This window comes from Mus musculus, chromosome 4 (assembly GCF_000001635.26).
Source record: "Mus musculus strain C57BL/6J chromosome 4, GRCm38.p6 C57BL/6J".
In the NCBI taxonomy this organism is placed as follows: Eukaryota; Metazoa; Chordata; class Mammalia; order Rodentia; family Muridae; genus Mus; species Mus musculus.
The window spans coordinates 154,862,834-154,875,596 of NC_000070.6; the positions used below are offsets into that span (position 1 = coordinate 154,862,834).

Sequence of the window (12,763 nt, forward strand, 5' to 3'; positions counted from 1 at the left end):
TATAGTATGAAACAGAGTTTATTTAGGAGATGGGGAGGGAAATTGAGGAGAGAGAAAGAGAGAGAGAGAGAGAGAGAGAGAGAGAGAAAGAGAGAGAGAGAGAGAGAGACCATGAAGACATGGAGGGGGGAGGGGAATGGAGACAGAAGGGACAGAGAAGGGAAGAGAGTAAGAGAGTGAGGAGGGGCAAACAGCTCTCTTTATACTGAGTCGGACACACCTGTATGTTGCCAGGTGTCTTAGTTAGGGTTTTACTGCTGTGAACAAACACCCTGACCAAGGCAACTTTTTTTTTTTAATGTGAGTACACTGTTGCTGTCTTCAGATATGCCAGAATAGGTCTTCTGATCCTATTTACAGATGGTTGTGAGCCACCATGTGGTTGCTGGGAATTGAACTCAGGACCTCTGAAAGGCAACCTCGTAAAAGACATTTAATTGGGGCAGACTTATAGATTCAGAGGTTCAGTCCATTATCATCAAGGCAGGAACATGGCAGCATCCAGGCAGGATCTACATCATCATCTGAAGGCTGCTAGCAGAATACTGGCTTCTAGACAGCTAGGATGAGGGTCTTCAAGTCCACCACCACAGTGACACACCTACTCCAACAGGGCCACACCTTCTAATAGTGCCACTCCCTGGGCCGAGCATATACAAACCATTATACCAGGTAACTGTGGGGTGGAGCCTAGAAGGAATGCTAACAAGTCCAGGCTTTAGGCCTTGGGGTCAGAGGGAACCAAGTCAAGAGTTGACATGGGGCAAGACAAGTGTCCTCCAAATGCCTTCCTCTGTCAATTGTTCTGAGTTCTGCCAGTCAAGTGACATGGAAAAGGGCCTATCAGAGAGTGGCTGAAACAGGAGTGTCAGCTGAACCGTGTTGAATGCTTCCCAAAGCAAAGGACCTGCTGCCTGGGAAAGGCAAACAGGACTGTGATGCTGGCTGGAGTTGAACCGAGGGGAATGTCTAGGCTGTAGGTTATGAACTCTATAGAATAGAGTTCTGTGATAGAGTTCTAAGGATTAAAGCCTCCAAGAAGGGAGGGCCAGGGACATGGCTTGTGAGCTAAGAGAAAGGAGTAAGATAAAGTGTCCAAACATCCAGGGAAGATGGGCAAGAGTCTCCAAGTTTACACAGGTTCAGGACCTGGGGAGTCCTGAGTGGGGCTAGGGTTGTCTTTGAGGTCCTGGTGCCAGATAGGAGTCCCAGAACTAGAGTGGGGTGGGGAAGTGAGATCCTGAAACTTCAAAACGGTCGGGAGGGGAATCCTGATCCCAAAGCTCTAGGACTGGAGAACCCTGAGTTCCTGAGGTCGGGGAGGGGGCAGTCCTGGAACTAAAGCAGGGAATGGGAACTTGAGGTGGAGCGCTTGGGAGGTTCCTGAGCTCCAAGAAGAGAATCAGGAAAACACTGGCGAAATCCAAAGGCCTAGGGGGTCTTAGACACCAGGGGCTGGATTTGGCAAGGCAGCTTTCGGTTGCCCAGCAACAGGGGCCAACCCGGAAGTGACCTTTCTGGCTTCCTGCCACGAGGCAGTCTCACTACCCGCCTCTCCTTATGCACTGCGCCTGCGTATGCAGGGCTGTTGCCCCTCCCCGAGCTGGGCGGAGCGGGGCGCGGAGCTTGAGAGGCTGAGTTTTGTGTTTTAAGCTTTTTTTTTTTTTTTTTAAGCTTTTGAATCCCTTCTATCTGTATCCAGCAGCCACGTGGACCATGCAGCAAGGAGGGCAAGAGGCTCTGGCAGGGTCACACAGCAGGGAACAAGAAAAGCGGGTGCTCATGTGCGAGCCTTCAGTCTAGTGTCGGGAGATGGCACTGCAATCCATGCTGGAAAGCAGGTCCTCTCCCTATAGGCCCCCAGAACCCTTCAGCCCTCCTAGCAAAAACATCTGTGGTGTTTATCCCCTATAGGAGTGACTCGGCCCGGGATGCTCGGAGCTTTACCTGCCTCTGAAGGCTTTAGAGTTTATGGTGTTGTATGCTGTGAGACTGGATGCAGTTAAAAGGGGGAGGGAGGGACCCAGAGGCCCATCTCAGGTTCTGTGGAACCGTTGTAGGTTATTGAGCAGAGGAGGAATTCTGTGAGTCTAACGAATTTATGATGAGATGAAGTTGCCTGCCTTCATAGTGGCCTAGAGAAACAGGATCAGGGAGGGGAGATGAAGATGCTTAGCAACTTCGGGTGCAAACCTGCCTCTGCTCGGGAAACAACGTTGCCTTCAGGGACTATGGGGAGGTGGACATGCTGGGCCAGCCGCAGCCCTCAGTCACAGGAGGAAACCAGTCCCTTACCCCTACCCATGACCAGGCCTCCAGAGTGTGGGTGTCTTCTGCACAGGGCGAGGACCAGACACCAGCAGAGGCTGACTATGTCCACAGACTTCACTCTGCGCTCTTTTTCCCTGTGTCCCCTTCACAGACCGCTGCCAAGGAAGCAAGCAACATCTTGGATTTAGGGAATCCGGGGCAGGCACTAAGCTACTGTTCTTTGGCCATCCTGGCTGGGGGCAACAATCCTTACCATCTGCGTCTCCGGGTGGCCTGCTTGACCCAGCTGCAGGAGTATGACAGGGCACTCAGGGACCTGGACCGGGTGCTGCAGCACCCTGCAGAGGACAGCGACCTGCCAAGACAGTCGGAAGATTTCTGCACCCGGGGTCGACTGCTTCTGAGCCTGGGGGATAAGGATGGAGCCGCAGGGGCCTTTACCCAGGCTTTGGCCCTGGCACCAGCCCAGGCTCAAAACAGCCTGTTGGAGCAACCAGGCCAGGCCATGACAGCCAGTGTGTTCCTGATCCATGGCCAGCGCTGTCTAGAGGAGGAGCACTTTGAGGAGGCCTGGACAGCAGTCCAGAATGGACTCCTAGTGGACCCCAGCCACAGTGGGCTAAAGAAACTGAAGCTGAGAACTCGCAAGGTGGCCACCTCTGGCTGCAGACTACACTAACCTGCTTGACTCCTCCAGGGACCCAGTGCCCATGCCAGCAAGCACAGCCCAGGCAGCCCCTTCCCTCATAAGGCCGAGAGACCTCAGGCTTCCACTCAGCCTACTGTCCAAAGTGTCAGCGTGTGATTTGGTGCATCTGAGCTGAGACAGCTTTATGTGGGCAAACTTCCCATCCAGTCTCGATCTCTGCCAGTGGGCTCCAGCCTGTCACCTTCACTACCACCATCACCAAAGCTGTCACCAAAGCTGTCACAGGGGCCAGGCTGGAGCACTTCATGCACTCACAATGGACAGGACTGCTTGGCATGACATGGCAAACCTCTTCCTTAGCTTCTACTGTGAGGAGAGTGGGGTCTGAGACTTCCCTTTGCCCTGGGCTGCCTTCTCCGCACCTTCCTCCTGCAGTCCTTTTAGCACCGTTGAAAGCCACCGTCTGACCTACACAAACCAACCCCCCAACTCAGATACAGGATTCCTGAGCCTGCCCACCCCCAGGCAGTGATGAAGTGACTGGATAGGATTAGCAATCCCTTCTTATGAAAGCCTCACCTGCCCTGACATCCTTTCATGGTCCGGGAGCCCTCCTCCCTACTGCTGTAATACCTGAGACCTGCCAAGCTATGCCTCCGTGTGTTCCATAGGAGGTCCCAGAAAGGCTCTTCTGTGAGGCACACCCTGGTTCCTGCCACCCTTCCCCACCATGATCTCTAGGATAGTCTGGTGCACATCTCCACCGGGTTACCCTTTCACCCACCTCATGTCCATCTCTCCACCTGGGTGTCCCTTGGCACTGCAGACACCTGCGTTCATCCAGCAGCACCAAGGTCAAGCAGTTGTCACCTGGGTGTGCCCTCGCATCCTGTGCCTTTGCTGGCTTTCAGCCTAAGGTACCCTGTCATGCCCATTCCCTCCAGAACACCTCAGCCTTTACATTCTAAACATGAAGGAACTCAGATCTGGCAGAGCTCCTCCCGGCTACCAGGGGCATCACTCAGCACCTCATGGTCTCCTGAGGTCTTAGCTCGCTCTCTCTCTGCCACTGATCTGGCACCTTGCTGTGGTCTGAATGGGTTCCCAGAAATCCATGCATTGAGACCCCACCACTGATGGGGTGTTGCCAGAATGTGGGTCTTGTGGGTGGGGAGGAGTTAGGTTGTGATGATGGAGCCCTAAAGATTGGGGTCTGTGGCTTTGAAGGCACTTCAGCCCACCCATGTATGAGTACTGAGTCGGGGAGTGCCACCTACAAACCAGGCTGCAGGCCTGTCCCCACATACCTACCAGGGCTCCTCCTTGGAGTTCTCCTTCCACAGCCATGAGAAATAAATCTCACTTGATAAGGTTCCCAGCCTGTAGGATTTTGTCGCAGTGAAGTGCACTGTCTCTTCACCACCACCTCTGTCCTGACCACAGACCTCTAATCCCTGAAGATGGGGATGAGTCTTAGCTGGCCAGGCCCCTCAGCCTACACACTGTCTCATGGAAGAATCCCAGGCTAGACCAGGTACCCAGCAGCCTGGAGACTGTGGTGGAGGGTTCTAGAAGCTGTGCATTCACCCAAGCTGAGGTATATGCCTACAGGACATGTCCAGGGCTGCTGGCCCCCGCCATCTAGAGCTCACACTCTGCAAACGCATCTACCTCCTTGCAGCCCCCCAAAGCCTACCCACAACCATCCAGTTCCTCCTTCCATGCTTGGCTGGAGTGGAAACAACCCAAGCTGTGTGTCCCAAGGGCAGGTGTCCAGCTTTTGCGTAGTCCCAGTGTCTCTAGTGTATTGTCGACCATGGAGTGCAGCTTTCACAAAGCAAACTGTGGGTCACTTCCAGCAGAGTCATCGGATACAACAGAGTCGTCATCAGGAGATCTGTGTGCCCAGTTGGCTATGACCCTAGTCTCTGCTCCCACTTGCCATCCCAGAACTCCTGGAGGTGTCACAGTGTGTGACCCACAGCCTTGAGGGCCCAACTTGGTCTTCATTCATACTCAGGGATCCCCAAAAACTTACCTGCTAAGGGCCTAAAGTCAGGTCTTTTAGCACTGACTGACCATGGCATTTTCAAGCGAGAAAGGCTAGTGTCCCCAAATGCACTTGAAGGAGTAGGGGTCCTCACCTCAGCCCATTCAGATGTGCCCATTCCAAGTTTCAGAGTCCAGTTCTTGTTCAGTGCCCTAGTTTTTCTTGTAAGAACTCAGTAACTGGGCAGAGTAACACTTCAGTCAGTAAAGTGATTCTTGTACAAGCACAGGACCTGAGCTCAAACCTAGGAACTGGAATAGAAAACAAAGAAAAAGCTCACGAGGCCAGAATATCCCACACACAGAATCTCCATGCCGGGCAAGTCAGGGACAAGAGCGTCCCTGAGGCTAACTGACCAGACAGCCTTCCTACTTGTGTAGGCAGGAGGAGACATCTACAAAGGCGGCAGCAGAAGCCGTGCCGTAGCATCAGTTTATACAGAGAGCTATTCACTATTAGGGAGTTAGTGTGTCTGCTGTAGTGCTAACTCATACACCACAGACTGCAAAGTTCTAAGGCATCCACCAGACGTCAGCTGCCCCTCTCTGCTCAGGAAACGGCTCCCCGACTCAAGCTGCCCAGCCACTCTCCGGAGAAGCTTAACCACTTCTTATGCCTGGCATTGAGCGTGCATAATTTTCATGACAAATCCCTCTTTGCTGGTAAATCGGTATCAACTTGCCTGGATTTGGGATCACCTCGGACGGAGATGCGTCTCTGAGGGTGTTGGCAAGAGTGTTTCCAGAAAGGTTCAACGAAAGACGGAGGAACCACCCTGGATGTGGGCGGCACCATTCCGTGGGCTGGCATCCTGGACTGAAGAAAAAGGAGAAAATGAGCTGGGTGCCAGCGTCCGTCATTCTGACTGCAGATGTAAGGAGGTCAGCTGCCTCCCCACCGTGATGCACTGAACCTTCTGACGGCTCAATTAAATTCTTCCTTAAATTGCTTTTGTTAAGCACTCGGCCATACCTAAAGAAAAGTAACTCCTAATCCTATGCCAAACCCCAGGTGATAAACCCAAGGTCTGATCCCAGCTCTGAGCTGCAGCTGGAGACTGCTCTTCTTCAGGGCCATGGGCCACCCTCAGAAGCCATCAGAGCACAGACCCAATGTATCTAACAGTCCCGTTTGGAGATTGTTCTCATGGGACCCAAGCTTTGCGGTCCAGCCCTTCCTGATGCCCTTGGAGGCCAGGAGAACTGTTTGAAGGTCACCCAGGCCTGATCAGCTCTTGCTTAGAGCCCTATTCCTTTCTTTGAGCACGTTCCCGGCTCATATTTGAAAATCTGGAGTACAGACCCTGAGTCCAAAGCCCCTATTTCCAGCTCCCTAGCCAGGCTCCCTCCCTGGCTCTAGAGGCTCCCTGGTTGGAGACAGAACTGACGAGCAGTGCAGCCTCTCACCATCATCTCCTGTGAGGACCCTTCCAACTGCTGTGCCCGTCCATCACGATGGGCAGGTTCTCCCTTACATGGGTAAGCCCCCAATAACCAACCCCCTTACCCCACCCAGTGACTGCAAGGAAGAACACCCAGGGAGGAGCCACTCATACCAGCCCATAGAAACCTACCAGGGTCAGGCTAGCAGACCCTGGGTCGCTTTGGGCTAGAGTCAAGAGACAGAAATGAGACAGAGATGGGGTTGGGGGGGGAGGGGGCAGAACACTCAGCAGGGTCCCTATACTAGAAAGCACACCCGCCCCTCCCCCACATGAAAGCCCACGGAATGCACTGGTATATCATCATCTCCAAGGAGTTCACATCATCACAAAGGTGGGCCGGGAGCCAGCACCGTGTGACCTCACACCCAGCTCAGCTGCTCTACTCCACCCGGAGCCCACCTTGGCCAGCTCACCCCAGCTCTGAGACATCCCAACCTAGCCTTTAAGGACTTGCCTAGCAGTGACTGAGAGCACCAGGTAGGATTCACTGAGAGGGGCCTGCCCGGCTGCTTTACCCGGTGGTAACTTGTTTTTGTTTTCTATTTGTTTGTTTGTTTGTTTGTTTTGGTTTCCTTTTGTTTGAGACAGTCTTGAGTTCACAGCCATCCTCCTGCCTCAGCCTCCCAAATGCTGATCCTAGGCATGTGCCACCGTACTGACACCTAAGCTTTGCCATGACAGCCTCTAAGACCCAGGCACTTCACTCAGAGAGCCCAGTGAGCACCTCATCACCTACACCTTTGATACCACTTCCTACCTGGGGTGTCCCTGCCTCCTCCTCATGACAGCCCAGAGAGTCCCTTCTCTAGAGAGAGGAAGACTCACTTTGGGGGTCTCACTGACTCTTTTCCCCCTTACCCAGCACAATCACCCCACACCTGACCCAGGCCACTTGGCTGTGGGTTTTGTTTTTTTTGTTTTTTGTTTTTGTTTGTTTTTTGTTTTTTTTCTGTGTTGGACTTGTCAGCCGGAAGTGAAGTTTGCAGGCCATGAAGTGAGCCAACAGAATGCAGAAGAGAATCAGCTAATGCATTCGGAGTCAGAACATGCTGGAACATGAGCTGCAAAGGCCAGGCTTGTCCTGCAAGGCTGACATACACACCCACTCACCCACTCACTCAATTGATGTTGTGGGTGCCCCCACATGAAGACACAGGAGCCCCAGCCCTGGGGGAGCTGATATTCTCCTAGGGATGACATGAATAAGAACACTCAGGGTTACAGAACTGTATGTTAGGGTAACTCAGAACAGGAGCGGCTAAGGTTTGCTCAGTTGAACTTGAAAGCCAAGTAGGGGAAAGGACCCTGAAAAAATGGTGCCTTCTTCATTTTTTCCTTAGTTAGGGACCTGGAAGATGGGCGTCCTGACAAAGGGGCTTGAGGAGACAGGGAGATATAAGGGAAGGCTAGAGAGTGACATCTTTTGACTCTCCACTGAGGGATCCTCTCTGGGTGGAAAGGGAGATACACCCTCAGGTCTGGCTGCAACTCAAGGTGATGGCAGCCTGGAGCAAATAGAGTATAGGAGGGAGGCAAGGTCAGACTCCAGCGGAACTAAAGGCCTGGGATCAGAAAAGTGTGATTCCAAAGCTTGGCTTCAATAAGGGGACGGAGGACAGCAGAGGTCTTGTGAGGATGTGAAGGACCAGACAGCCACTGACTGAGCATCCAGAGAAATGCAGGGCATGTGAACACCAAGAGACAGGCAGCAGCTGACTGACAGCCAGGAAGCGGGGAGTGAGCATCTAAACCCCTCCCCAGGCTGGGCCACTTGGAAGATGATGTACAGAGACGCCTAAGCCCTATGGATAATGGGGCCCTGCTTTAAGCTGCTAACCCTCTTGTTATGTATTGTTCCTACACACATTGTCCTTCCAACCCCACTGACCCTCAAAATTCATCGATTCCTACAGAAACAGAAAAAGGGCAAGCAAGGATCTCAGGGCCTGAGCAATCTCCCTAACTACATTCCTGATCCAGTTTCCAAGCCCCCAAACTCCTGGAGCCTCTGGGCACAGGCAAGCCAAGCAGGCTCCACCGTAGAGGCCAGTGGACACTTAGACTGAGCCTCCTGCATTTATTGGGCAGAGTAACCTCAGGCCTAGTTAGTCCTTGCCTAGTTAGTCCTTGCCATGTCAGACAATGGAACAAGAGAGAAACTTTTGAGAAGCAATGGACATGAGGACTAGTTGGTCCGGTTTCCCTTCTACACAGGGTCCCCTGGGCACTTGGGGCACAGCTTACAGCATTGAGAGCAGAGACCAGGACAGTGCACCAGCTTCAGTGTGTCCTAGGCATCCGATCCGGGCTCCAGCTGCCTCTCTCCTAGCCCTGGCTTGGGGGGCTTAGCGGTGTGCCTTCCACCCAGAACCGGCTGATAGGGAAAGTCTGAGAGCCCAGTGGGGATGGTGGAGAGAGCAGGCTGGTGTCGGAAGAAGTCCCCAGGCTTCGTGGAGTATGGGCTGATGGTGCTGCTGCTGCTGCTGTTGCTGGGAGCCATAGTGACTCTGGGTGTCTTCTACAGCATAGGTGAGCAAGGATACCCTACTCCCTTACCTTCCCCCAACCCATCCCTGCCCAGGGCTTTGCATGTCCCTGAGAGAAACCAACCCTGTAGAGTGGGGCAAAGGGGTGGGGATCTGCTAGCCCCCACCCCGCCCCACCAGCTCCTACGGCCACACTGCTGACTCCAGAGGTGCCACGGAAGGGACACTGACCTGCACGGGCCCAGCGACCCCATCCAGAAAGCTCTGTCTGTCCCGGCTTGCTGGTGCGGCAGCTTCTGCAGGCTCTGCCTCCGCCCCCTCTGCCTCAGCAGGACTCTAGGATGCTGCAGACAGCTCACAGGTCCCCCGCCCCACGGTCCAGCCCCCTTCTAGTCCGAAGCCCAGCCCAGCAGAGTGACTGCTGCAGTTCCCAGGTGGCCCAGCAGCAGGAGCCCAAGCCCCTGAATCAAGGGGGTCCCTCCAGCTGTCTCACCTGGCGCTCGCTAGTCAGGATGACCTAGTGGCTTCTGATACAGTCTCTTGTTTATTGCACGTTGGAAGGAAGGGGTTAGCCTGAGAACCCACGAGAGTGGGGGTGTGGCTAGGATTGCCCTTTGGGTAGACCTCAGGTGTCTTAGGAACGGCTTCACATGCTGACCCCTCCCCAAAAGACCACATGTAGGACTAGGGTGCTCCCCTTCGCATGGGGCATCTAGACACCCAGCAGCCCTGCACCCTGTACCTTCCAATCTCTCAGCCCCTTTGAGCCAGGGGGGAAGGAAGGGAGGAAGGAAGGAAGGAAGGAAACGAAGGAAGGAAGGAAGGAAGGAGAAGGGAAGGGAAGGAAAGGAAGGAAGGAAGGAAGGAAGGAAGGAAGGAAGGAAGGAAGGAAGGAAGGAAAGGAAAGGAAGGAAGGAAAGAAGGAAGGAAGGAAGGAAGGAAGGAAGGAAGGAAGGAAGGAAGGAAGGAAGGAAACGAAGGAAGGAAGGAAACGAAGGAAGGAAGGAAGGAAAGGAAGGAAGGAAGGAAAGGAAGGAAGGAAGGAAAGGAAGGAAGGAAGGAAGGAAACGAAGGAAGGAAGGAAAGGAAGGAAGGAAGGAAAGAAACGAAGGAAGGAAGGAAGGAAAGGAAGGAAGGAAGGAAGGAAAGGAAGAAAGGAAGGAAGGAAGGAAACGAAGGAAGGAAGGAAACGAAGGAAGGAAGGAAGGAAGGAAGGAAGGAAGGAAGGAAGTAAACGAAGGAAGGAAGGAAGGAAGGAAACGAAGGAAGGAAGGAAGGAAACGAAGGAAGGAAGGAAGGAAGGAAACGAAGGAAGGAAGGAAGGAAACGAAGGAAGGAAGGAAGGAAGGAAGGAAGGAAGGAAGGAAGGAAGGAAGGAAGGAAGAAGACCCACATGCAGCATATAGATATATACATACAGCATCAGTCTACTACACTACTCTACTCTGGCCATGTCTCTGCAGTGATGCACTAACCCGGTTCTGGCTCTCACACCAGGGCACCAGAGCCTGGAAGTTCCCTCAGGGGACTACGGATGAGGGACAGCTGGAAAACACAAGTGGGTTCTGCCTAAGGAGGAGGTGGGTATCCCCCACCCAAGGGCTGCCTTCAAGGGCCCACGTAGTGTGACTTCTGCCCATGTGTTTCTCAGGCAAGTGTTGTCAGGAGCAACCAACTCCAGGTAGGGACAGGAATGACAGGGTCCACGCTCTAGCGGAGCCCAGGGACCTTTGTTTGAAGTTTACTGGTCTCAAAACACCTGTTTTGAGGCCTCCAGAGACCAGACCCGATAGGCTCACAGCCAGCCATGAGGTACAGGACTGGGGGATGGGAGTGGGACTCTCCTGCTCTGTCCCCCACCCCCATGTGTCTTCTCCCTTTATCCTTTGAGCAGCCTGACTTCTGCCACAGCCAGGATCTCTTTGACTCTGCCAGGGCCCCACAGTCTCTGCTTCCTGAGTCCCTGGAGTGACCCTACAGCTAACATCAGCTTCCTTCCAGGATTTCAGTCAGGACTGAAAAGATAGAAAATTTTGTATTTACCCATTTTAAAGTATTTTTCTTCTCCTTTCTGTTCTGATGCTTTCTTATAGTTTCTGATTTGTGAGCTATCGTTTTACTCTTTCGTTTCTGGGTCGTGTGGCCTTATGCCGCCATTTTAAATTCCACTAACTTCTGGGTCAGCTGTACCACGGTCAGAAGCTCAGTGGGAGCTGGTTGGTGAGACCTCTGGTGCTTGCCTGAGGTTAACCTTGGGTGTGTTCCTGTTGCTGTGATAAAAACACATCCTGACACAGCAAGGTAAGAGAGAGAGCATTTTTCAGAAGTCAAGGCAGCAGGAACTTGAAGCCGTCAGGAATGCAATGAACACTACCAATGTTCAGCTCCTTGTTTTAATTCTGTTCAACCCTGGGATACCCACAGTAGGCATCTCTGACACTCAGTTCAGTCAAGGTAATTCCCTTCTAGCATGCAGGAGAGGCCTTTGTCCCAGGTGACTCTGGATCCTATCTAGTTGATAACGCTGACTCATCTCACTAGCCTAAGCCAAGTAAGGCTTAGTCAATTAAAAAAAAAAAGGGGGGGGGGTAAAATAGGCCAGGTACTTTTGTGGGCCATGCCAGCCCCAACCTGAGGAGAGTCCATAGGTTCCTGTGAGCTCAGTCAAGGTCCCTTGAGATATTGGCTTCCTTCATTCACTTGGTTGTTGATGTTAGGCCCTGGTTCTGTCTCACAGCCCCATGCTTCCAGAAATAAGATCCAGACACCAATTATATTTACAAATACCTTGTACATAGAGCTAGGCTCTACTCTGACTAGATCATAACTAAAGACAACCCGTTTACTGTAGCCTACATTGTGTCATGTGGCTGGTGACCTGTGCTCAGGCACCGTGCGTCCCTCTCCTCGCCTCTTTTTGGCCTCCTCTCCCTGCCTCTTCTCTCCCAGAATCTTTTCTCCTCCTGATGTCCCACCTCTATTTCCTGCCTAAGCCATTGGCCACAGGCTTTGTAATTGACAGGTGCTGCATCTGTATAATATACAGGACGATCTCTCTACAATTTCCCCCTTTCAGTCCAATAAGAGGCTCTTTTAAAATATATATATAAGTGGAATACAGTTATAACAATTATGAAAACTATAAGGTATGGTTACACATTTGTAATATCTAGTCTGTTGATATTTGGCAACTCAGTTAAAGTATTTAAAAAAAAAAGACCCGACTCTCTCTGTCTCTCAACAATTTATTTATTTATTCATTTTTTATGTATGTGAGTACACTGTCGCTGTCTTTAGACACACCAGAAGAGGGCCTGGGATCTCATTACAGGTGATTGTGAGCCACCACGTGGTTGCTGGGAATTGCACTCATGACCCCTGGAAGAGCAGTCAGTGTTCCTAACCGCTGAGCCATCTCTCACACCCCAGATTTTATCACTTAGTCTTCCAGTTGTTCAAAGGAGTGCCTCTGAAAACCTTGCACTAAAGACTTGTCGTTTTCCCTGAGTGGAACCAAGGATTAATTTGTCTATATTTTGTTTGTTTGTTTGTTTGTTTTTTGAGGCAGGGTTTCTCTATGTAGCTCTGGCAGTCCTGGAACTCACTCTGTAGACCAGGCTGGCCTTGAACTCAGAAATCCGTCTGCCTCTGCCTCCCAAGTGCTGGGGTTAAAGGTGTGCACTACCACTGCCCATCAACTTGTCTATAATTTAAGACTAGTGAATGAACATAAATTCAACCATCAGTGGCTGGAGAGGTGTCTCAGCAGTTAAGAGCACTGGCTGTTCTTCCAGAGGCCAGGAGTGCGACTCCTAGCATCCACATGGCAGCTCACAACTGTGTTTAATTCTAGTTCCAGAGGA

The 12,763-nt window shown here is 52.2% G+C and overlaps 2 protein-coding genes and 1 long non-coding RNA gene across 3 annotated transcripts in view; 2 read left to right on the top strand and 1 right to left on the bottom strand.

Annotated features, from left to right (window-relative positions):
* Nucleotides 1–4,292, top strand: part of Ttc34 (tetratricopeptide repeat domain 34) — a 29,818-nt gene extending 25,526 nt beyond the window's left edge. The window contains exon 9 of the mRNA NM_172878.4: nucleotides 2,423–4,292. Coding sequence (NP_766466.4) covers nucleotides 2,423–2,950 — 528 coding nt within the window. The 3' untranslated portion in view covers nucleotides 2,951–4,292. The remainder of the gene's footprint in view (nucleotides 1–2,422) is intronic.
* Gm13112 (predicted gene 13112) lies at nucleotides 1–9,170 on the bottom strand. The gene is made up of 5 exons (NR_154548.1): nucleotides 9,132–9,170; nucleotides 5,653–5,786; nucleotides 5,065–5,221; nucleotides 2,525–2,626; nucleotides 1–2,426 (listed from the first exon to the last, which is right to left on the bottom strand). It is a non-coding gene; the product is annotated as a predicted gene 13112 (long non-coding RNA).
* Nucleotides 6,752–12,763, top strand: part of Mmel1 (membrane metallo-endopeptidase-like 1) — a 25,946-nt gene continuing 19,934 nt past the window's right edge. The window contains exons 1-2 of the mRNA NM_013783.2: nucleotides 6,752–6,891; nucleotides 8,629–8,943. Coding sequence (NP_038811.2) covers nucleotides 8,820–8,943 — 124 coding nt within the window. The 5' untranslated portion in view covers nucleotides 6,752–6,891; nucleotides 8,629–8,819. The remainder of the gene's footprint in view (nucleotides 6,892–8,628; nucleotides 8,944–12,763) is intronic.